This window comes from Vidua macroura, chromosome 4 (genome assembly GCF_024509145.1).
Source record: "Vidua macroura isolate BioBank_ID:100142 chromosome 4, ASM2450914v1, whole genome shotgun sequence".
NCBI classification, from domain to species: Eukaryota; Metazoa; Chordata; class Aves; order Passeriformes; family Viduidae; genus Vidua; species Vidua macroura.
The window spans coordinates 68,209,554-68,235,139 of NC_071574.1; the positions used below are offsets into that span (position 1 = coordinate 68,209,554).

Below are 25,586 nucleotides of genomic sequence, written 5' to 3' on the forward strand. Positions count from 1 at the left end.
GGCCGCCCGAGGGCCGGGGCTGGCGGGGGGCCCGGGCGGCGCGGGGGGCCCGGCCGCGGGGCTGCAGGAGGAGCAGGACGAGGAGGAGGAGGAGCAGCAGCGCGGCCCGGGCGCGATGGACCAGTGCGTGACGGTGGAGCGGGAGCTGGAGAAGGTGCTGCAGAAGTTCTCGGGATACGGGCAGCTCTGCGAGCGCAGCCTGGAGGAGCTGATCCAGTACGCGGGAGGGCTGCGCAGGGAGATCCTGCAGACCGAGAGTACGTGGAGACCCCCCCCTCCCCCAGCGCCCCCCCCTCTGCCGAGGGGACGCGGCCCCGCTCCTCCCTCCGGGGAGGGGAAGCCCAAAATTTGGGGCGTTGTGGGTTGGACACCCCTCAAAACTTCGGGCTTTGTGGGCTGGGAACCCCCCTAAGGAGAGCCCTGGTTCCAGGGACTCTCCCATCCCGGGGGTTCTGTGCTGGGGGTTGAGCCGGGGCTGTTCCCCCGCGGCCCCCGGAGCTTCGGGGGCGTTGTTGACAGGGAGCATTTGAAAGGTGGGAGCGGGGGAGGTTCAGGTTGGATATCAGAAAAAGGTTTTTAACCCAGAGGGTGGCTGGGCACTGAACAGGCTCCCCAGGGCAGTGGGCACAGACCGGCCTGACAGAGCTCAAGGAGTGTTTGGACAATGCTCTCGGGCACAGGGTGGGATGGTTGGGGTTGTCCTGTGCAGGGCCAGGAGCTGGACTCGATGGTTCTGGTGGGTCCCTTCCAGCTCAGCATATTCCATGATTCTGTGATCAGTCTCGGGCCTCTCCTGCCTCGCGTGTGCTGCTGGAGAGGTTTGTTTGTTCCTGGTCAGCAGGTCTGGCGTGACCCCGCTCAGCGCCTTCCTAACCCTTTATGTTGGGTTACACAGGGGTTGGTCATCCCAGGGGAAATACAGAGGAAATACGGCAGAGCTGACCTGTTTGCTTTCCCCCCTCCGCTCCCCGCCCCCATTTCTTTTCTTTTTTTGTCTCTCTTTTCCTGTGTCCCTGAGTTGTGTTCCTTTGCTGCGGCCGTGTTCAGGGTAAAGCCGCGTTCAGCAGGAGGTAAACAAGCCTTGTCTCTGTGTCACAGCTGATGCTGGGCGCTTGCGAGGGCTGTAAACACGGGGCGTTTAAACCTTGCGAAATCCCGGACATGGAGGCAGTGCCGTGTTTATTGGAGTGGGAGGGAACGGAGAGGCAGCTGAAGTGATTTACCCAAGGCCATGCAGGAAGCGAGTGATGGCTCAGGGATTAAAAATAGGAACTTTCAGGCTCCTGAGACCAAACTTGAGAGCAACTGTGCTGCTGTTCTGCTTTTGTTTTTGTTTGGTTGGGGGAGAACGTGTTTGCCGTGGTTCTGTGTGAACACAGGTGCAGAGCTCGCTCAGGAGTGTGGATAATTCCAGGAACACAAGCACGAGTGTGCTGGAGCTGCTCTGTGTGTACCCAGAAGTTTCTGTAGAGAGCAAGCATGGAATTCTGGTTGTGAGGCGTTTCTTTGGGATGAAATAAGGCTTGGTCTTTTTGGCATTGTTTTGGGCTGTGTTTCAGTAACTTGTTATTTGTGCTGTTTGAAACAGCCTGGGCTTGGGCATTGAGGGCAGTCACTAAATTATGTGTCTTCACAAACTGAGGCACTGACCTTGCCTGGAGAGCTGTGTGTGTGTGACCCTCACTCTTGTTTGGCTGTAAAGGTTTGACTCTGACATTCCTGTTGCAGCTCCAGAGCTTTTACTAATATTGTAATGAATTTAGAAGGTTTCACTGTGTATTCCTTCAGGTCCTTGTTGGGTTTTCCATCCAAGCTTGGATTATCAGTTTTTGGCACTGTCCACTGAAGGCCTTGGACATAATTTTAGCACTTACCAAGTGATGCTGTCCCAGAGAGCACATCCCAAATTGAGCTTTCTTTTAGTAAGTGCTCTAGAATGAAGCTAATACATTGCTAGTGTACCCTCAGACATCTAGGGACTCTTCAATTTTGGCATCTGAGGGTGAGCTGGGTTCATAGGGGTCAAAATTCTTACTATTTTCTTTTTTCTTTAACATGTTATTTGTAACTTTCTGAAAAGAACAGATATTTTCAGCTTTTACACACTATCTTGAGGATTTTTGAAAATGGATGGAATTGAAAGCAGCCAGACATCTTAATGTGGTAGTCTAATTCAGGGCTATGAACTGCAGAAATAGGCTCCTGGATGTAATTTCAAAGGAAAAAAGAAAGAGAAATGAAAGCCCTCACTGCTGAAGAAGAGGTTAGGACAAGATCTGAGAGCAAAGATGTATGAAAAGACCTTAAATAGGCACTGGATAAAAAAAGGAAGTGGGTGGAGAAAAAGAAACTATTAAAAACTGCCTTAACCTCTAAACTGGTTTTCTTCTCCCCTCCTCACACAGTGTATTAAAATGTCTTGAGCTGATTTCATGTTAAAGCCTAAGGGCAGACCAGCCCTATGCCCAGGCCTGTGAATGGGAAGACAAATTTGTTTTTCTTCTCTGTTCTCTTAATAAATCTGTCTTTCTGGAGTAGCCAAGGATTGCAGATTCTTGGATGGTATAAGTGTGTCTGGCTGAGTAAACTTGGCATTGCACTCTGCTCTGTGCTCTGTGTTTGTGGGCCAATATATTTCATTTTTTTAAAATTGTGACTGTGCACACACATCACAGAGAGAAGCTGTCTCTCTGTCCTGTGAACCCTGCATTACCAGGAGGGATGGATGGCTGCAGGCTTTCTCCTGCTGATTTAGTGCAAGTAGCCCATAATTTGATTGGTGCTGATAGAAAGGGGTGCAGAGGGGAAACCTTCTACAGCTCTGATGGCTTTTCCTCTGTAGACATTTTCATTGCTTTGCTGGAGTTGGATTTCTGCTACAATGTCAGGGGCCAATAATTCACTTCTTTGCCTGGGGTAAAAGCAGGCACCGATGTGGGTTGTTTGGTTTTTAGCTTAATGGTTTTCAGAAAGTGCATTTTAGCCTTTCTGTTTCTTGGGGAATGAGTATTTCCATTTTGCTTCTTGCATAATCTCTGGCTGGTCATTTTGCCATGGCAAAATTCATGAGAGAGTTAAAGATCCTTCATGTTATTTTAAGTGTTTGTCATAAAAATTAAATAGTGACTAAGAAATAATGAATATTCTTGAAATAAATTTGGGAGATGAACTTTTTGGAATAGTTGAGTGGAATTTTCAGTTTTAATTTGGGATGCACAGAATCACTGAAGTGACTGTTTTAGTCCTATTATTCTTCACTCATCTGCTAGAAAAAAACTGCAGAGCCCCATTAGCCTTTTGCCCAGGAGATGATCCTTGGCTTCGTGGGACTGGGGGGTAAAAAAAGTGGTAAAGGTTCTTTTTGTTCTTAGAACCCATGGCTGTTGGAAAATGCTGTTGAAACTTGCCCAGCTGGGGTTTGTGGGGCTGGGCAGGAGCTGTTTGCTGGTCAGAGGGGGGTGGCTCAGTGTGTGACAGTGTCAGCAGCAGTGTTCAGAGGGTGCAAGAAGGAAGGTGCCTAGAAAAAGTGGCTGTGAAATAAATCTACTCCCTATGATTGCAGTTTTTTCTGGATTCTCTTTGCTCTCTCCAGAAACTGGGCTGTTAACACACTGCTGAAAGCAAAGATGTGTTAAAATATGAAATCAAAAAGGAACAAACTTAAAAAGTGAACATGTTTTCCATAAAATCCTTCTTATAAAGGGATACTTTGGTGATTTTGTTTTTTCACATGAAGGCTTTGGGTCTGGAATATTAGGGAGATATTTCTGAGCTGCTCTCACACTTAAATTAGCCTTCACATGCAGTGGAAGGCTGCTAAGTCTGTGTCCCTAAAGGAAAAATTCTTTGTGTAGAATGAACTTTGAGAAAGGAGAGACCTTCAGAGGTAAGACTGGAAGGGAGATTTTTCTTGTATTTTTAAATCAAAAGCAGGAAGAAAGGACTGGAGTAAAACACCATAAAATGTAATTTTTTTTTTTTTTCTGACTCAAGCTTCTGAGTGATGTTTGAATCAAGGCACAAAGGGTGTAAGCTGTGAGATGCTGTGATGTGGTCAGGGGCCTGTAAACCTGTCCTGTTTATTATTTTCTTAACAGAGTGGGTCATACAGCAGTGAACCTGTTGGACATCAGCTAAGAAATGTCACTGTTTCTAGAGAATAAATCTCATAACAAGGTCCACAGGTCCTCCATGGACAGCTTCTCATCTGCTGAGGGGAATTGGAGATTGTTCAGAGCTGCCACAAGTCAGGAAGCACAAGTTTCATACAGCTCAAACACAGAGTCCAATAGCAGTGGGTGACTTGTGGGGCAAGAATTAATTGGGCCACCATTAATCCACATTTTGCTTGCACCCTCATTTTGCTTGCACCCTGTTGAAGTTAAACATGATGTTCTCATGTACCTTTAGGGGCTGTCTAAAAGAAAACTGATCCTGTAGTAGCTTCAGTATCCTCTGTAACATGCTTAGAGATTTGTGAGCTGAGCTGATGTTTGAGATGTTTGTTCATCTGCTGTGACTGAGACACATGAGACCTTTACATTAAATTTTTAAACTGTTGCACTTGTTCAATGTTATTGTGCACCCAACTGGATTCCTAATTCCACAGGAGAGTTTTCATACAGGTGAATTCCTGTACATCTGCCTTCAGTTAAGCTGATCTTGCTTTGCAAATATTCTCTAGATGGCATTTCTTTAGTACCACTTTTTGTCTGTTGATATTACCATTTGTTTGTTGATATTACCATTTGTTTGTAACAAAGTTGGTAATTTTCCTCTCTTTTGTCTAGATCAAGATGGGGACTTGTCGGGGACGATTTCACTTGTTATGACACAGTGTTGCAAGAGAATAAAAGACACAGTGCAAAAACTGGCCTCGGATCACAAAGACATTCACAGCAGTGTGTCCCGAGTTGGAAAAGCCATTGATAAGGTATTTATTTTGAGCTTTGACTGCATGATCACATTATAGTACAAAATTTGGATTTTTGCTACAATTAATCTGAACTAAATATTCTGTCAGCTGCAGAAGAAAGGCAAGCCAGTGGGCAGCACAGAACTTGCTTTCAGAACTCACTGCAGACAGCCTATTCCTTCTGGGACAGCTCAAATCTCCTAATTTCTTACAGAACATACCCTATAGATACTACAGCATGTAAAAATATTTTGTGTTTTATCAGTTTAGCAAAATGTTTTCTTCAATGTCTGCCTCAGTAAGAAATACTGTTAGTTTTTATATGTGTGTATATATATATTTCTAGCTAGTTGTCAGTAGCAGGTAACTCTAAAGTGCCATTTTGCTGTGTAAATGGCTGCCCCATGTTCAAGGTGACTTTGAGCAATCTGGTCCAATGGGAAGACCCTGCCCATGGCAGGGGGTTGAACAAGATATCTTTAAGGTCTAACCTAAAGCATTCTGTGATTCTGTAAGACCAGAGAATTTTTTAAGAAAGGCATTTTGTACCTCTTTCAGGGGTGTTACTGGTTTTGGGAGCTTAATTTTATGGCAGTGCTCTTAATGAGCAGTAGAGGAGATTCAGCATCTCACAGTCTGTGTCTAAATAATAAGATAGGGCAGCTTATCTTTGGTGCTTTACATATGAGATATCTGAATTCCAGTTTCAACAATAACTGATATGAATATTATTGTACCTATTTTTGTAGGTAACTATTAACAATTCTTTGAAATTATACAGAAATGGTGCTACATGTATACTTTCAGGCCGTGCTTTTCACCCTCTCTGTTCTCTTATATAAAAGTAGCTCTGTGTGCAGGGAGTCTGATACTTGCTGTTATGTACATTTTGTGATAGCTTCACATCAGAACGTGGCTCTGACAGGGTCTGAACATTTGTTCAGTACACAACACTGATTTATCCTTTGGGAATCTCATTTAAACTTTGGTAGTAAAGATAATCTGCTAAAGCATAATGTAACAATAATGAGATGAAGAAACAAAGTACATAAATGCTCCATTATTAGGCAGAATGTCCATGAAACTTATATTTTTTGTTTATTTCTGACTGACCATCGTGGAGAGTTCAAACTTTGTACTAAAAGCTTTAATCCACATGTCGCTGTTATCCAAAGCTTAAGGATGCATCTGTCTCAAATCCTTGCTGCTGTATCTAAACCAATTAACTAGAGTAAAATTCCATCCTTATTATCAGCTTGAAGCCTGAAATAAATCTATGTAATCTTGTCCTAAGTTTTTAAACTTTCCAATTCTGCTTTAGCAAGTGGACTCAAAGGGTTCAAATACACTTCCAGGTTTAGCCATACTTCATTTCAATCCTCTGAGGTAGAACAGCCCCAGGTTGTATGAAGAGGGTGTAAGTGTTCAGTGGAAATTGGTGATGATATTTCTCATAAGCCAAAGAAAATGCTTGCAAGTGTAATGAAGCTTAGGCTTGGGTCTGATCTCCAAATTTCTGTTTCAGTTATCATGGGAATAGTATTTCCAGTGTTCTGTCCTGCTGTTTTAAGTTTATGTAGTGTATTTATTTGAAAAATAATAGATGTAAATAAAAATTTTTTTAAAAATTTCAAATATGTTGCTTGGTAAAATAGTAGAAAGGATCCCATTAATCTGCTCTGTTCCTGTTGAGTGTCAGAAGGGCTTTTTCAGTGAGGTCTTCAAAAATGAGCCCAACTGGCTGTGTGCAGTGTGCTTGTTCCTCTAGATTTTCAATCTCAGTTACTGTCTGTGGTGTTTGCATTAAAAAATGAAAAGTAGTGGGAACTGCACAAGTCCCCACTTCTGCTTGTAGCAAAGGATGTAGTTCTGTGAAGTTCAGAGCACAACTTAGGACAACTTGTCTCTTTAAATATGTCCTTGGTGGAATTTTTTTGATTAGTTTTCTGCAACTGTAATATCTTAAGGGGCCTACTTAAAAAAATATACCCTAAAGTCTATGCCTTTTTGTCAGATGAATATGTGTAATGTTTAAATCCAGGTGAAATGTAGCATTTCCCTGAACTGTAACATTTGAAGCAAATCTTCCATAGGTACCCAATGCAGTTTCCCTATGCTGCTGGAAAATATGCTTGGAACTTGTCAGCAAAGTCTTTGTTGGCACCAGAGTCCCAAACTGGAATGCCCTCCTCCATCCCTTCACCATAATATACTTAAGCTTAAACCAGTAGAAGTAATTAAGTGTAATTGATTCTCAACACATTCTGGTCAAAATCCTACTGCTTCCAAAATAAAACAGTCATTAGAATTTAAGGAAGCACAGCCCTTGCCTTGATTCATGAGCCTGGAGTTCTGTTTCTGTCACATGTAAGTGCTCACTTATTTTACAGACAGATTAACATCTCCAAAACACTCCTTATGGTCTTACTAACCATGCATGCTCTGGCACAGATAAATGGCCTGGTTTGAGATTGGGAAACATGCTAATACTGGTACCCATTTCATGTGACACAGCCAAATGGTAGCTGCTGTTGCATGTAGAATCAAGAGACTTCCTATTTAGCAAGCTTGAGTTGTGAAAGAACTTGCTGCCATTGGCACTATTATCTGCCATTGGCAATTTCAGGCTAAATTTCTTTTTTCCCCTATTGGGGCAGGGTTATACCTACATAAAAAGTTTAGTCTGGTCAATTTTTAAGTTATTGTAGTCATTGCTTGTGAACTTGGATGGGCCCTAGACTTATCTGCCTGCAGAGTTCACTCTGAGAACAGATTTAGAGCAAAATGAAGTTCAAATTTGGCATCAAATACATCAAAAGTCTGAAATGCCAGGGCTTTGTGTGTTGTTTGGAAAGTTTATCTAATAAGCTAAACCTCTTTTCATGGCAGTCCTATGTGGATTGCATGCTTCTGATCCACTAAAGACAGGCTACCCTGTCTTCCAAAGAGCATTTTCTCCTTTGAAAGGAAATGTTTGCATCCAGTTTTTTCTGTATTGTACTGGCAATTGCTCTGCTTCCAGAACTCATCATGCTGCCGTTGTTCGGCAAGTTGTTATCAGGTAGCTCATTCATCAGCGTCCCTGTAAATCAGTCAGTCTTCTGGAATGATTTGAATTCATCTCAAAGCCTGTTTGATAGGCTGGTAAATGTTTTCCCTCTAGGAGCAATGTTGAGTATGGTTAAATACCTTCATTTAGGAAAGTAAGTGGAGTAAAGGGCAGTTCCTCCCATTTCCTCCCTGAATTTTATACCTGTTATAAGGCAAACATTTTAATCCAGTCTTTGTTTTGGGAAAGCAACCTTTTGCCTAAGTTAGTGTTCGTTTCATGTAAAAACTTGTATACGAACACACTAAAAACCTTTACTGAACATAATTTGTGTTGCTGAGAAGAATGAGGCTACATAAATACAGAGTCTTTGCAAGTTGAGATTTCTATTATGCGTAAACAGATTGAACAGAGAAAATAAACAGATATTTTATTTGTATTTTGGGTAAGAATTCAGAAGGGAGGAACACACAAAGTAATCTCAGCTGAGTAACTGAGGAATAAAACTGTCCTTAATCATCATCCTTTTTCATATCCTGTTGTTATGGATAACATGGAGAGTTGTATGTTGGTTGAAAAGGTTCATCTTGTATTTGTGAGCATCTTGAAGTCATCACGTTCTAGCAGTTATTGGTAATGTGCTGTACATTGTATCATTTGTGTATTTAGCACATAATACTGTACATTTTGGCCCCAGGCTTGCAAATTAAGCTTTTAAAAAATATATGCTCCTCAGGAATACTAACTGACACATAGGTTATTTTGTGTTTTTCGGGTTTTAAGCTTTCTGGAGTTTTTTATCTTGCAGAAATGCTTTTAACTGTTGAAATCTTATTAAACCCCACGTGCTGTCAGTTAGCATACTGTTAGCATTTACAAAACAAAACTGAGGGTTGTAGTCACCAGCAGATCTTTCATGTGTGACAGTTGTGAAATATATAAGCCAAAGGCAAGTGATAATTTTTTCTGACATGTGGCAGTCACTCACTGTAATCTGTGCAGTCAGTTCCTGAAGCTCCTCGGGACCCAGAGGAGGCAGAGCTGTAGAATCCCACATTTAATACAGACCTCGGAATCGTTTAAAACAAACTAAAAAATCTTTGGAATGAGAACCTGGTCAGGACTGGGTTGGTCAGAGAATGACTGAGATCCTCAGGTTGAACATGGGACTTGATAACTTTTATGTGAAAAGATCTAATGGTGGGGTTTTGTAAAGGCTGGTAGGTTTGCTGTTCCAAAAGAAAATGAGCATTTTGTGAGAGCACTGAGCTAATTAGTTTCACAATCTCTGCCCCCGAGCAGTGAGAATGATGTGATGTTTGAGACATAGGTGCAGCTTCACTGGTTGGTAACTGTCCAGAAGGATACAGTTTCTGCTTAGGGGGTTGTGTCATTGCTAGGACTAGGAATTGCATGAAGAATAACTTATAGTCAATTATTTTTAGATTAATAATGATCTCCACCCTGGAAGCTAGGTAACAAATGCAAGCTTGTGCATTCTGGATCCTATCTCATATCCTTTAGTGCTTTGTTAATGAATTTGTGTTACCTACTGGTGGTGGTTGGACACTGAGACCAGAGTCAGCAATGGTGGTGAACCTTTAAGGATTTGAATGGTTGGCACAAATAAGAACAGTATTACTTAGTCTTCAAGATGCTTACATTTTTCAAGATACAGCTTAGAGGTGAACAGCATGACAAGGAGCTTACAGGTTAAGATACCCCAGTGAAAATGTTATTAAATGTGTGACGTGAATCAATGGCAATAATTTAAATGCTCACCTTGCTCCACCGTATCAGAAAGGTGGAAAAGTCAGTTTGCTGGACTAAGGTTAATGTTTTACTGAAAGTTTGCTGAGAGCCCTGAAGGAAGCAGTGGCTTTGGAGCTGTGTGGGCAGCGATGAAAAGGCTGTCCCTTTTTCATGATGACACAGAGCAGCATCAAAGGGGATGTAGAGGCACTGATGAAGGAAATTAGTAAGTGGTGAGTAACAGGAAGGTGCAGTGTGAAGTTGAGCTGTGCATGGGAAGATAGCTGGTACCAGCTGGGTGTTATCTGCCCTGCCTGCTGTGACAGAAGCCTGTGTTTGTGTGAGGCTGGTGTTCCCATGTTGTGCAGGGCTGTGGATCCTCACAGAGCCACAGCTGAAGCGCTGCTGTTTTCATTGGACTTCTGATTTCTGAAGCTCCTTCTTGGGAGAGAGTCGTAGTCATCAGATCAGGCAGCAAGCAATGCACTGGATTCTAGACTCTTTATTTTGCAAGAGGCTTGTTTTAAGCAGTGGGTGAGGATTTTTATTAAAATTAACCTGCTTGCCCTGATCATAAAACATTTTAGCAGTTAAAAATCCTGGTTTATATCTTGGATTAGAATAAATGTTGCTCTCCTGCTGCCAAGAGGCAAAGTGCCAAGCAGTGCCAAGTGTTACCGAGGAGTCAGCGTGACAATCTCTTTAGTTATTCCTGGAATATGTCCGTAGGCTCTGGCCTAAAAATACGTGGCACTGGGATCATCTGGGTTAGATCTAAAAAAGATCTCTTGGATCTTCAAAGCTCATCCTGTTGTTGGGATGTTTGGGTCATCAGAGATTTGAATTTCGTTGTTTGGATGTGGAGAGAAGTGACTTTTTTTGCTTTTTCAGCATTGCTTGCCCCCCAGATATGTAAAAAAATCCTTAAGTTAAAGCTTTTACTTGCGGTTTGGTGTGCTGTACTGACAGAGATACATTCATGACTCTGTCTTGATTCTAATGTAGGTGATTTTATTTTCTGATCTCTAAACATTTTCAGTTTTCATATATGGAAAGAGCCATTTCTGCAGATACTTCGTTCAGAAATCCATTCAATTCCATGGAAACCCCTTTATTATTTAACTAGATTTCTAACTTTCTAGCTAAACTTGTAATTTGTTGGTGTAATTCCTTGTAGTGAATAATATTCAGACTTGAAAGAAGCAAGCTAAAAGATTTCTTCTTCCTACATAGGAGGTAATGAAGGAAGCTGACATGTGTTTATTTCACCTTGGAGATAATTGAGGGCCAACTGAGTAATAGGCAGAAGGCATCAGGGTGGAGGCACAGGTGTCCTGCATGATTAAAGAAAAATGATGTGGGGTGGTTTGTTCCAGCCTGTTAACTGTTAATTTGTGCGTTTCAGAATTTTGACTCGGACATCAGCAGCGTGGGGATAGATGGGTGCTGGCAGGCTGACAGCCAGAGGATCCTCAATGAGGTGATGGTGGAGCACTTCTTCAGGCAGGGAATGCTGGATGTAGCTGAGGAGCTTTGTCAGGTAATGAGTGTGGATGTTGAAGGTTATGCACTGAGGAAAATTAAGCTTTGTCTTAGCTTCCTCATTTGAATGGTTCAGGTGGATATTTAAACTGTCAGATAACCCATTGTTTTTCATGCTTTAACTAAAAAGTGCCCCCTTTTTTTTTTCTTTTCAGGAATCTGGTCTATCAATAGATCAAAGTCAAAAAGAACCATTTGTGGAGTTAAATCGAATATTGGAAGCATTAAAAGTTAGAGTTTTGAGACCTGCACTAGAGTGAGTCTACTCATTTATTTTCCTCACTTTTTTTAAAAAATGCTTTTAACAGTTCTTTAGTTTTTCACTTTCAATACTCTCTTTAGTATATTTTGGTGTGTCCCTGCTTGTCCTTTGAGAGGGGTAGTTACTGAGTGGATCTTTCCTTTTCCATCTCCTCTGTGTCACTCCTCATGGGAAGTGATTAACTAAATGTCTCTTTCTTAGATTAAGGGTTCACTTTAATCACTTGTGGTACTGCTTTAAGGAAGAAACACCACTGGGAGGAAAAGTTGTTAGCCAGTGATGGTGCTTGACCTTCTGTTGGATCATTAATGAACATTATTTTAAGAGGTCCCATTGTGAAGGATACCAGGACTTACTAAATGTTCTGGGTACCATGAAGCCTTTGGGGTGAGCAGAACTTGACTTGGGATCAAAGTTCTGACTTGTCCTTCAGTCACCCTCCCTTTCCAGACAAAGCACCAGAGGCTGGGAAGAGCCTGGGGCTGACAATGGCACTTGTTAATGAGATTCCTCCTGAAAAAACAATAAGAAACCCCCTGAAACTCCCTTATCCTGTTTCTTTTTAAACTTTTCTAAGCTTAGGTTGGTCTCAAAAGTAAGAAAAAAAAATCAAAACACAATAAACAACCAACCAAACAAAATAACCTATCTTTAAAGTGTCCTTTTAGAAATAAAAACGGTGAAACCAAAACAAATTCAAAATTTGTCTTTCATTTCAGAGGGTAAATCATATTCTTGAGATAGAATTTTTTGCATTATTCAGTTAAGTATATTTTCTTTTCCCTTTTACATGAACCAAAGTAGGTGTGTCAATTGAGCATTTACTGGCATCTAAACTAAGTGCAGGGACACTCTGATATTCAAACCCTGGTGTTCATTGACTAAATCCTGGGTAATGCCTTTGGGTCATGCAAAGTTTGACCTAAATAGTTGGTCTTTGAATCTAGTTACACAGGTGGAAAGCTGGGGTAGTTTATTGCTGTTGAATTGGCTAATTGAAGGGAAGCAACACTGATATTACAACTGAAACAAGATTTACTGTCAGCTACACCACATACATCTTGTAGTTCAAATAATAACAGAGCTGTGAAGGATAATCCCTGAGGAACAGTAACTTGCTGTTATGACTGTTCCCTTGAAATCTCTAAATTCATTTCAGCTCCAGTTTGCAGTGCTTTAGGCCTTACTCATTGCTACTGACTTGTATCATATAGTTTCTGCAATGTGTTAAATATTTTTCAAACAAAGGAGAAGGCATGGTCGTCCCTCAAAGGAATTTTTATTTTCCAGCTGAATGGGCAGACAATAGGGTGTATTGTCAGCACAGTTTGTGTGTTGGTCTCCCTCTCCCCATCTTATTTCTGTGTATAATGTTTATTCTGTTTAAACTGGACAGTGCAAAAGCTGTCTGCCTCTCTTGGCTGCTGCTGGGTACAGAGGGGCCTTATTTACAGTGGTGCTGCTGATGTAAAAACCATGGCTCTTGGGGAGGATGATCAACATGTGACAAAATGTCATGGTTTGAGCTCTCTGGCTGAGGAGCTAACCAGTGCATTAACTGCCCAGCTATCCCACAGAACTGCTGATGCTTGTGAAGGTATTTCCCTTTTATTTCCTGGCAGACACAAGTGTTCAGGAGGAGGGACAGAAACCAGTGCTATGTGAATGGCCTCCGTTTGAACAGAGAGAGAAAGTGGCACTGTGCTCCTTGGGCTCAAATTGGCACCAGTGAATAAAGCTTCAGCATGAAGCAACCCCAGACTGGCCCATTGCAGGGTCAGGCTGCTGACAGTGGTGTTGAAGCAAAGTGTCACACAAGGATGATTAATTACAGTCTCCTGAACCAGGAAGTGGAGTATAGCAGGTTTTTTCCATGCAAAATTGTGAAAAGCTGGGATTAAAAGGCAACCAGTTTCTCTGGCTCTGCCAGCTCTCTCTGCTTGTGCTCAACTTCCCTCAGTGCTGGAAACAAAACAAACACAGGTGGCTCCTGGTCACTGACATGGAAAGGGAGCTGTCAGATTTATGACTTTTCAAAAACACTTTCAAAACCCTGCTGAGGTGATGGAAATTAGTATTTGTATCTCAGAAAAAAACTAAAAAAGACCCTGTGTTTGTTATCTAGGTTTTCATTCTAATACAAATTTCAACACTTAAAAATATGACCTTTCAGATTTAAATAGAATGTGACTGGCCATAACATTTTTATTTTCCCTTGTGCGGTGTGGAAGTTGACTTTTGTAGAGGCCTAGTCTGGCCTTGCATTCTGAGTTTTGTAATCCCTGCATGCCTGCAAGATCCCATTAACTTCCAGTGACTTTTCCCAGTGTAATTTGGTGATGGGAAGTGAAATCCAGTTATTTTTCAGGGTGTATTCTGGTCCTTCAGAGCCCAGGTTGGGCCTCCATGTGAGGTCCTGGTGGAAATGACTTGGAGGTTCAAAGCTTTGCCTGTAATTTGGAAAAGAGATGTTCTCTTGTCTTCTGCATGTAAAGAGCAAGTTGCACCAGCCCTGGTATTTGCTGGGTCCTTGGGGTATGATTTAAACTTAATTTATTCTTTAGTAGGCTTTGTTAAATTCATTTTAACATCTAAATCCCATGTGGGAGCTGAAGAGAGTCCTGTGTACCCATGGTTTGGAAAGTGCAGTGTAAACTTCAAAAAAATTCAGATGGATTTGAGTCTCAGAAAACACTGAGTGTCATTTTGAGAAGAGGTAGGAAGGCAGTTGTAATTTTGGGCAGTTGTAGATAATATGTGGATTGAGTGTTTTAAACCTCCCTTGCTGGTTTTTTGTTTTTCTGTTGGAAATAGGAACAGCATGTCCCAGACCAGGCACCTCAGGCCTTGCCTCTGTGGTTGCTTTCTTCTGATACAAATCTGTGCTGCCACTCAAAGACCTAAAAATGGAAAGCCTGCCTGAAAGCTAATTTGGAAAAATAGACTCGACTTCAGCAAGATGAAGTTCTCTGTCATGTGGGTGCAAATTTTGGCAGGGAGAGGATGGAGGCTCTTTTGATGCAATAGAGATTAATATCTCATTGATGGCACTGTGGACTAGTCTTAGTGTTTATTTATAATAGTTTTTTGTCCTTCATCTGCTTATTAGTCTATGGTGTTAACCTCAGGCTCTTGTTTTTGTAGATGGGATTGTACTTCATTGCCATAATATCCTGTTTAAACTGTGCACACTGATAATAAAAATACAGTTATACCCCCCCCAACTTAGGAAACCACCCCAAAACCCACTCACCACCCATGGTTAGTGAGTGTACTCTTCAATCCTTCCTGGTGGAGATTCAGGAAAATCTGAAACTGCCTGAAACTGGGGACAGTAGGGCTTGTTTTTAGTTCAAAGGCTCCATTTTTCAGTATTTCCTACTGAAAGGTTACTGTGTCTTTACAAAGCCTTGCCAGTGAAGTCAGACTCCTGATACTTCCACCACAACAAATTGAAAGTGGATACTTGCTCATTAATGCTACATCCTAATGCAGAAGGCTGACTTGCTTTGAAAGCCTTCCCAATACAGTAAGAATGCTTAATTTTCTCATTTTAGTATTGATTGAAAAGAAGCCTCACATACCCTGTTTTTTTTTAAGGAACACAGACTTCCTCACTTCCTTGCTAAAAAGTGAAAAGCTTTTTGCTTAATAGGTCACCCACAGTGCAAATAGTAGAACTAATTAACACTAATGAGAAACAGATGTACTGGAGAACATTGAAACTTGAGGTTCTTAAGAGAAAGATTGGATTGATTTAGGCCTGACTAAATGGAATCAAAGAAAAAAAAGACAGCACCAAAAAAAACCTTCCAAAAAACCAAGAAAGGGATGAATAAATTCTAAATAATAAAGAAAAACTTGTATAAAATGCTTTGAAAATTTCAGTTCATTTTACTCTCTGTATGTTTAAGAATTCTTTCATGTTATTTAGGAGCCAAACAGTAGTGTTGTCATGGTGAATGAGACACAGAAAATGAGAAATATTTTTATTGTCCAAGTTGAAAATAACAGAGAAAGCAAAGTTTAAGCAGGGTAAAGTATGATATTTAAACTGATTTCCCTTCCCCTACTGTGAGATCTTGATAATGTCTGTCTTTGAGGTCCCATAGATGCAGTTCCCTCTCCAGGGCAACAGATGCACACACACAAACACAGTGGCTTGGACAACATGTTTGGTGTATGAGGATGTTGGAAAATGTTCTTGGTCAAACTTCTTGACATGCAGCTGAAGAACTGTCAGTAATTGTTAACATTCAGAGTGCTATTAATTGAAATACAATAGATTTGAGCTATTTCTGCCTTATATTGTGCATAATTTAGTCCTGTCTTTCAGCCAGTGAATGTTGAATTTTGCAGTGCTTAACCTCTGCAGCAGCACCAGAATTAACATCGTCCACATTTTGTGCACGCTGTGTAGCTCCATTACTTGCAAAGGGCCTTGTCATTTTCTGTGCTCTGTAGAGGCTCTCAGAAGTTCAGGGAACAGTCACACTTTCCTTTAAATAGATGGTAGATAATAGATAATTGCAATGATTTCATGTGGTGTGGGCTGCCACTTAATTACTCTCGTGTCACGTCCCATTGTACCTCCTTGCTTCTTCCAGGTGGGCGGTTTCCAACAGAGAGATGCTCATGGCACAGAACAGCTCGTTGGAATTTAAACTGCACAGATTATATTTCATTAGTTTATTGATGGGTGGAACAGCAAATCAAAGAGAAGCGCTTCAGTATGCAAAAAACTTCCAGCCCTTTGCCCTAAATCATCAGAAAGGTACATTTTTGATCACATTAAGGGGATTTAAAGCACTGGGATATGGCACCTGGGAGTAAAACATATATCATATTCCAAATATGTTTTACTCCATTGTTTTCAGTTTGTTAAAGGCTGCTTCCTTTTTGGATTTATCATGTATAACTCAAATCCTTACAATTAGAATTATCTTCTTTTTTCTTTTTTAAGAGGGCTCAAAAGTAATATCTGAATGATTGCACATTTGCTTAAATTTAAGGTTTTTGACTCTTTAAATAAAATGTAGATTACATCTAGAATAGGCCTGCTGCCAGAGTAAAGTGCTAAAAATGCAGAGGAATGTTCTTGGAATAGTCATCTGCTATTTTCTGCTGCGTGGGGTAATACAAAGAGAAATTAAACTTTTGAAAAATGGAGAGCATGTGAGTTAAATGAACCATCTCAAGCTGAATCCAGCAAAGCCTATTTTTTTTAGGGTACTGTGTGTGTCAGAAAGCTTACAAAAAAAGTAAACCTGCTAGAAGCAAATTACCAGGCAGCACACCCTGGCAGCTCCCCAGCCAAAAAAGTACTAGGAGTGGAGCTCTCCTGGCTGTCATGGCTGTAATTGTTTGTGTGGTGAGGATGTGTGCAGTGATCCGGTGTATCTGCCTGTTTCCCATGTGAAAGCTCCAGCTGGAGACACAATCTCTTGTTTGTTGTACAAACTCTGCTGTTCCTGGTTCCTCCCAGACATCCAGGTTCTGATGGGCAGCCTGGTGTACCTGCGGCAAGGCATCGAGAACTCCCCGTACGTTCACCTCTTGGATGCAAACCAGTGGGCTGACATCTGTGACATCTTCACAAGGGATGCCTGTGCTCTCCTGGGCCTCTCAGTTGAATCCCCTCTCAGTGTTAGGTATGCTGCTTTTCTCTTGCTTTTGAGACCAGGTACTTCGTGGTTTGGTTCCTGTTTCTTGTTGAGGGCAAAAGAAATGACTTTTGACTAGCTTGCCTTAAATACAGGGTATAGTTACAATTAACAAGTCTGCAAAGATTAAAAACCAGAGGTTCCTGTGTGCTGGACTTTACCTTGCACCACAGCAGCTCAAGAGGAAGCATTCCTGGGTGGAATTTATCTTCCATAGTTTAGGCATAACTGCTAAAGATGAGGATGGCAATCAGCCAGTTATTCCCACAACAAATGTGTGACAGCTGTCTCTGCTGTTCAACTGAAAAATAACCCTGAAAATGTGGCCATAATTCCATCAGCATTTGATGATTTTGTTTGGTCCCCCCCTCCCCCCCATTACTAGTTGCTGCCTTAGAAGAATGCTTAACAGTTATGTTGTGGTTTCAGCTGCTAAAATTTCCAAATTGTCTGCTGGGCCTCTTTTGTAAAGAAGAAAGAGGAACTTTTAAGCTCAGTAGCTAATCTGACAAAATGCAAATCTGTAGGAGGCTGTTGGAAATATGAAGAAAACCCAACCTAATCTCCTTCTAGCTTCTTTGAAAACAGATTAGCTGCTATTTAGCCTGTGCATGTCAATTCCCCCAGTACAGTCCCCTGATTTTCTCATTTTCATTTAAAATGTCAAACAGAAAATAAATTATGTGTATCTTTCTAGGCTGGATTTGGTACTTAGCAGAAGCTTCACTGCTTCTCTCTCTCTTTTTTTTTTTTTTTTTTTTTTTTATTTTTTTTATTTTGCTTTCTAGAGCATGAGTAGTGGGCACTTTTTAAATGCTGATTGGCTTCTCCAATATTTATCTAATCCTGTACAGGCCTCATGGTATGAGTTATTATGTGGAAACTGCAGAAAAACTCTTGTGTTATGGAGGTTGGGGTTTGGGGTCTTGAAGGAGTACAGGAATTTGAATTTACTATTGACTTGAGTTTTTATATTCTGTAAGGGCTCTTCAGAGGTGTTTTCACACAAATACTGTTTGTTAGATTTTTCACAGGGTTAACACAAGTTACACTCAGGGCTGAATTAACAAAAAAGCAAAGTGTAAGGGTTAAAATGGCCAGGAGGTGAGAGATATAGTTTATATATATATATATATATATATATATATATATATATATATATATAAGCTTATATATATATATATATATTTATTTATATATATATAAGCTTAGGCAAGAGATTCACAGGTTTCAGGTAGGGGAATCATGACTTATGTAGACAATAAAACTTGTACATATAGTAAAATAATCTGCCAAACAAACAGAGCAGGCTGACAGCAAGGTCAAACCCTGTTTCTGTTGCTGGTAATTTCCAGTACTGTCATTAGATTTAAATCCATCAACTCATCTGTTAATTCATGGAAAACTCTGTCAATACTTTCTTTTGTAAAATACTGAAATATTTCCAAATAATGTGCTAAGTTGTGGTAGTGGGTAAATCTCACAGAAGGCTGAACTGTCTGTTCTGACACAGACTTTGGGCAGTTTTATACTGCTGTTCTTGTCATGGGCCCTGGTTTCCTCCTTACCTACCTGCTTTTTCTACATTTCTTTTCTTGATTTAAGGTGAAGGTGGAAAGACATGTTTCTTTACTTGATAATTATATATAATTAAAGGATTATGGGTTGTTTGTATGTGTGGGTTACATGGAAATTCTTAGGCTGCACATATTGCATCATAGCTGAGAGCAACCTCCTGAATAAACTAATGTGATGTCTTCCTCCTATACAGCTCAAAATCAAAGTAGATGGTAGAAGAGATCAATTCATTATGAATCTCAGAGGAGGAATTAACTGTTGTTTTCTGTCCAGAATATAGTTCCTGAGGGCCCCAGCCTAAAATACATGGATAATTGATAACCTGCCCCAAAACTCTTGCTTGTCTGTACTTCTAAGCTCCCTCCAAGGATAACAAGATGTAAATGAAAAAATACAAAAACCTTGTGTCCTAGTTAACCTTTAAAATAGAAATGTGAAAAATGTTGGTTTCCTAACATGCACCTTATGTTAACATGTCCTTTTTCTGCAGTTTTTCAGCAGGTTGTGTAGCATTACCAGCTCTAATCAACATCAAGGCAGTAATTGAGCAAAGGCAGTGCACAGGGGTTTGGAACCAGAAGGATGAACTCCCGGTGAGTGGGGGCTGAGCTACCCCTGGGGCAGATTTCTGAGGGCAAATGCTGTTTTCAGGTTTCTTTTGTGCTGCATGGTACAGGATGTTTTACATGGCCACCACCTCCAGCAGCTCTGGGGCTTGGGGCTCTCTGCTGCACAGGGCCTGGGGCTCACAGACACCCCCAGACACTGACCCAGCCATCCACACAGGCTGCCCCAGACACAGCACTGCCCTCAGCAGCTCCCACACAGGACTCACCTGAAACATAAGTACAGACAGCCAAGATCCCTTCCTTCTCCTTGGCTGGAAATGATTGACATTCACCAGTGGAAGCACAGACTCTAGATTCATAGGCAAACACGTACTCATGGATCCTCAATTGCTGCATGGCCCTCCTAGCCCCTTTGATACCCTCTTCCAGCTGTTCCTCCTCATTCTTCCCCTGCACTTTCCTCCTATAGTTTATATAGTTCTGCTGACCCCCTCTCCTCAGAGACCCTCAGGTTTAGATTTGTGTCTGTTGCAAAGTCCGGGTTTGGTTGCAGTTTCTTGATGACCTGTCAAGGTTGTTTCCTATTATTATCTCCATTATTTTTGTCCATCAGGTTTGTACCTCTCAGTTTTGTTTGTTGCTCCTCCTTTCACTTGTTATCCCCTTTCACACTGGGAAGGTCTTTGATAAATGACCTTAAAGAAACTGATGCTCTCACCTTCCATTTACCCAAAGATGTTTCTGTATAACTGGAAAGAAAATGGATCCCACAGAGACACATTCACTTCTCCTAGCTAGGCTTGAGCTCAGTCCAGGGCTTGCTTTGCACCGGCTCTTTATCAGGCAGACAGGAGATGAAAGAATTAGTGCTGCATCTGGGGACACAGGAGTTGGGATCCAGTGCATTATGCTCCCAGCACATCTCATTTGTATCAGTTGAAATGAAGTTCAGTTGTTATGAAACCCCAGTTTCCCTTTATAGCTCTTGCTGAGTGTGTGCAGCTCTCCAGTGACCTGCTCCTGATTTGGAAAGGAAACTTATTTAGTGCAAACTGGGCATGAACTGAGTTAGCCTCTTTGACTGCAGCTGGAAGAGGTTCATTTATAGAGTAAGGATGAGTGTTGAGTTTTCACCCAGCTAGGTTTTCTGTAATGCTGAGAGTGTAACCTGTGAGTGTGACAGATTCCTGCCTTGCTGTCCAGCCAGGAATGAATAGCTAGGGGAGCATTTGGAAAAAGATTGCTGTCTGATGCAAATCAGTTAATAATGCACTTGTGTCTCCTTGCATTTTCTAAATTGAAGGGTCTCTAGTGTGTTCTGCCAAGGCAGTATGGGGTTGGGAAACCTTATTTTCATTGTGCAAAGACACATTAAGTAGCATGAAAAGGTCACATTTTCAGGTTTTGTTGAAGGTTAAACCTTTGAACAGAGGACTGCTCAGAGCCAGGTGAGCTCTGGTGTGATTTTTTGCAGTTCTCAGTTAATTACTGAAGTCACAACCTGTTCTTCTCTGTTGTATGTTCCCTTTCAAAATAATTTTGTACTCATGGCAGGAGTTGTGCTGCACAAGTATCTTCTGTGTTGGTACTGAAAATTAGTGACTGTGATATACTTTATTATTCATAAGACATAAAGGTGTTGGCAGAGCCTTTCAAGAATCTGTAGAACATTAATATAGTCAATGCAAGGGTTTTCTCTTTTTTAATTTTCCCCTAAAATTAAATCTATAAACTAGTTTTTTATTTCCTAGCCAGTGATTTCCAGAAAGTCTTGATGGAATCCAACTGTTTTCCTACCAGGGAATAGATCTGCAACAAAATTTGCACTTGTCCCTTGGCAGAATATGCTGTTTTGTTATTACTCTGCATCCCCAGCATAAATCACCATTTTAAGATCACAATTAAGTATTTTTGGCTAGGAAATTGTCAGGCATCCACACAATGGATTTTGTTGCTTTCACAGCTGAATTGTGAAATCTGTTAAGTAACTGCCATGAGCTAAAGGGATATTATCTGGAAATGTAATTTCCCAAGATAAATTTTATGTTAATTTCTTTCACAGATTGAAGTGGACCTCGGTAAAAAGTGCTGGTATCATTCAATATTTGCCTGTCCCATTCTTCGTCAGCAAACAACAGATAATAATCCACCTATGAAATTAGTCTGTGGTCATATTATATCCAGAGATGCTTTGAATAAAATGTTTAATGGCAGCAAGTAAGTACCATTCTTTTATTTCAAACAACATACAGAAAAGGACTCATCTTAAGTCTAGAATACTGTGTTTTGGGAAAACTGAGTCCATAATTATATGATTGGAAGTTTGTTAATCTTGGAGAGTGGTTTGAAAGCTGGATAAGCTGGGTTGATGCACTGGAGAAAAGCATAATAAACTCTCTGATGTTGTTGAAAGTGAGCTTGCGTGAAGGAATGCAGCAAGCAGAGTAATTTTTCACATTGTTGCCACCATTGTGTTGTCTTAAATTCAAACTGGAAGGCTTTACACACACAGTTTTTCCTTGGGAGCAAGGTTAGTAATGCATGAAAAATCACTTGAAAAATAAAATTAAACCTCTGGGGAAAATATGGCTTAGTAATTGAGCAAGGAGGAGAATTATAACTGTGGAAATAGTCCTCCTTAGATATCCATGGGGTGCTTCAGGCTTTTGGGGAGCAGGAAATGGAAGAGAGAAATCTCTACAGATTTTCTTGAGGAAGAACAGTGGTTATTTGGATTGAATATATACGGTTTCTGTGCAGGCTGTCAGCTTAATTTAGAGCTCTAAGTCATTTTGGGAAATCCAGTGTGAAAATAAGTGAGGCTGTGAATGAAAATGTCAAGTGATGTTTGCATTCTGTGCCCTGTTAGAAAAGCCTTAAGGGATGCCTTTGTGGGTGACTTTGGGTGACTTTAGCCATTTTAAGCTGAAAACTTGCTGCTGCATCATTCCTGTCCCTGATCACTCATTCCTGGTGCTTTCATTGATCAGTTTTACTGACAGCACAGCTCTGACATTATTAACTCTGGAGAGGTGGGTGGGGGATGAAGGTAAAATGCCCAAATGTAGGGGATGGGGGGCAAAATGGATCAATGCTTCAAAATAGAATCAATTTCTTCAAAAAGAAGAAATACTGTAAGTAGGTGGGATTGTATGAGAGACCTCAACTGGGAGACCAGGGTGACCCTTCAGTCATAGCCTACAGGAGCCGATCGAAGTGGGTTGGAAAATCACAGCATTTTGGGAACCAGACACTAAAATGAGCTGGATATTGAGGAAGCCACACTGAAAGCTACCAGCTGATTTAAAATTACTGCAAGGCCAGGCTGGATGGGGCTCTAGACAGCCTGGTCTAGTGGAAGGTGTCCCTGCCCATGGCAGCAGAGTTGGAATGGGATGGTCCTTAAGGTCCCTTCCAACCCAAACCATTCTATGATTCTAAAATACAACAAGCAAATCCAGAAGTAGAAATAATAACTACAAAGAAATTACTCTTTATGATAATCTAATAATTCAGGGGCTTTTGGGTGAAAGGTGAGAGACTATAACTAGAAGGAAAAGCGTGGTAAGTTCTCTCTCAGCTAAAGGTGACTTTTAATGGAGCCAAGTAAAGTGTTGTGGCTTAAGAGTGCAGTTGTTTCCTGCTACAGGGGGAAAACTGAATACCTTTAATGCTCTGTTGTCACACATTGCCCCAATTCTAACACATTGTCTTTGTCCCCAGATTAAAATGTCCCTATTGTCCAATGGAACAGAGCCCTGGAGATGCCAAACAGATATTTTTCTGAAGAAAAGTTACATTATGCAGCTTGTAAGTGACACTCTGGATTTCAGGTGCATTTCAGGAGAAGTAAAACACTCTTGTTCCCTTTTATGCAGCAGACTGAGGACTCCTATGTTTGTATAAGCTAATGCTACAGAAACTTTGCCAACATTTAGTATATACATAACGAGTGGAAATGCTACAGAAATATTATTACCATAGGGCTCTACTATACTCTTGGTCTCCATACCTGATCAAGTTACTACACCAGCAGTTGTCATTCAATGCAGGTTTTTGTACTTAATTATATGGTGACTTTTTACTTTTTAAAAGCAGAAATTGATCACCCCCATTTGTTTAATATTCTTCCTGCTATTATTCTATCATTTTATTGATAACTGTCATCTTAGAGAATGTTTGTGGACAAAGTTTTATTTCCTGTAACGTGTACATAATTAAAGGTAAATACTTCAGAAAAAAAAGTTTGATAAATTGAATAGTCGTTATAAAACTAATTTGTATTTTTTTCGCTGAAAATGCTGTGATATATTCTGAGTTTTTCTTTCAAGCATTTTTTCAACTTTTACATAGAATTCAAAGTAAATGTGCATATATATAAAGTATATAAAATATATAGCCCCAAGGGGCTACCTGTTGAATTCCATCACTAATTTATAAGGGTGATGTGTGGCTAAACTACTACTGGGGCAGAGAGGGAATAGGAAATCCTATTCCTCTGGTTTCACGATCAAGAAGCGTTTGTGTAAGAGAACATTCAATAAATTCTGAAGTGGAAATGCTTTTAGTTGATGACATTTGCTCTCTGGCCTTTGTAGTCATGTTCTTTGAACTTTGTATTCAGGATTAGGCTATAAATGTCATGTTGCTGTATAGTTTAATAGTCATTATAGCGTGCTATTTATAAACAGTTATCAAAACCAAATAAATTGTAGAAGTATTCATTGTTAAATGGGGGGAAAAGCATGTTCTGATGCAATCTACTGATCACGACTCTGCACTTGGCAGAACTGGGCCCTACATCATATATTAGGAGGTAGCAAGTTTTCTGTAGCTTGAGAACACTTTGCTTCTAGCCTTGTTTTTGTAGTAGAATATTACTGCCATTGCCACTTTCTCTGCTAAATTTGTCATATTGTTGACTAGGTAAATTTGTACTCATAAAGGAGACGTAGATCACGGCAGTTAAATCTTTTTTAGTGTGCATATATTTGTATTTATTGCACTGTCCTATAGTAGGGCAAGCAGCCATAAGGCATGCAAAGCTACATGTAAAATTATATTTCTGTATTGTGTAGTTAACAAACAGCAACCAACCAACCCCGAGCTTGTCTGGTTGAACACTGACACACTGGTTGAATGCACTAGCACAATGCACTACAGAGAAGACCGTCTTTGGGAAATCTACACCTTTTGAATTTGTCTGTCACCTGACTGGAGAGACTGAGTCGGACTCTTATGGGATCAGTGACAATGGACAAATCTACAGAGACATTTTAAAGTGAGGAGCGAGTCAAGGCACACAAATTTTAAACTTCAGATGTGTTTGATACATGTGAAAAAATACAGGTGTGTGATTTTCTGCAAAACTTACATTGTATTCACACTGAGTTCCAAACAGCCGCGTTACCAAGTGGTAAAATCAACAATAAACGGGTGAGGATATTATTTTCCATGTAGGTTTCCTAGTCTTGCTGAAATTGCTTTTAATATTTTCTTTTGACTGGAGTTGCTTAATGCTTTGGATCTATATGAAATGCCATATAAAGTAATTAAAAACCCAACAAACCAAACAATAACAAACCCCCACACAAGCAGCCTGAAGTATGAGTGCTTCATCTTTCTCTGTTACACTGATGGTATTTTAGCACGGTGTGAACAGTAAATGCTGATAGCTTAGAGCCCAAGAGCTACTAAATGGAAATAGGTTACAAATTCACCTTGGTTATTAAATACCGCCTTAACTAGTGCATGTTACGGATCCATAGCTAATTCAAATACTCTGTTTTCACCAGATCATTACTATTCTTTCCCTGATTTAAAAATCCTTGCCTGCAGTTGTGCAGCTCCACCAACAGATGATGCTCACGGTTCAGTACTGAGAGTGTGAGTGCTCGCCCTAACAGGAGGCTGTGCTGGGCATTTGGGAAGCAGTTCTGCAGTTTGGTTGGCACAAATAATCCAGTTTGCCCTGGGAAGTGATGTGAGTTCTCTCCTGCTACTGCCTGCTGTGCTTCTGGTAACTGGACACCATGCTTGCAGGGGAACAGTGAATAAAACTCTGTGGTTTCCATTCTTAAAGTACAGTTGGCATCTGGTATGTGTACATTGTCCCTAGTGGGGTGGGAATATACACAGTAAAAAAGTATTTGATTTTGAAGCTGCAGTGGTATCTGTGATGTGTCTCCATTACATTTTTGGACCAGATTGTGAAGCCTTGGACTAGTCCCTGCAGTAGCCCTGTGTGTCCTAAGTG

The 25,586-nt window shown here is 40.7% G+C and overlaps 1 protein-coding gene across 2 annotated transcripts; it reads left to right on the plus strand.

Moving 5' to 3' along the window:
* On the plus strand, positions 1-24,785 carry RMND5A (required for meiotic nuclear division 5 homolog A). Of its 2 annotated transcripts, XM_053975361.1 has the most exons (10): positions 1-257; positions 4,791-4,933; positions 11,122-11,256; positions 11,414-11,514; positions 16,128-16,294; positions 17,006-17,171; positions 19,252-19,354; positions 21,393-21,547; positions 23,054-23,140; positions 24,409-24,785. In XM_053975361.1, exons 1-9 carry the CDS (start codon positions 116-118, stop codon positions 23,115-23,117), a joined length of 1,176 nt encoding a protein of 391 aa, XP_053831336.1. In that variant the 5' UTR covers positions 1-115; the 3' UTR covers positions 23,118-23,140; positions 24,409-24,785. The 2 variants fall into 2 exon arrangements, with proteins under 2 accessions (XP_053831336.1, XP_053831335.1); XM_053975360.1 differs by having other exon boundaries at positions 23,054-24,785.
* Positions 24,786-25,586: the final 801 nt, after the last annotated feature.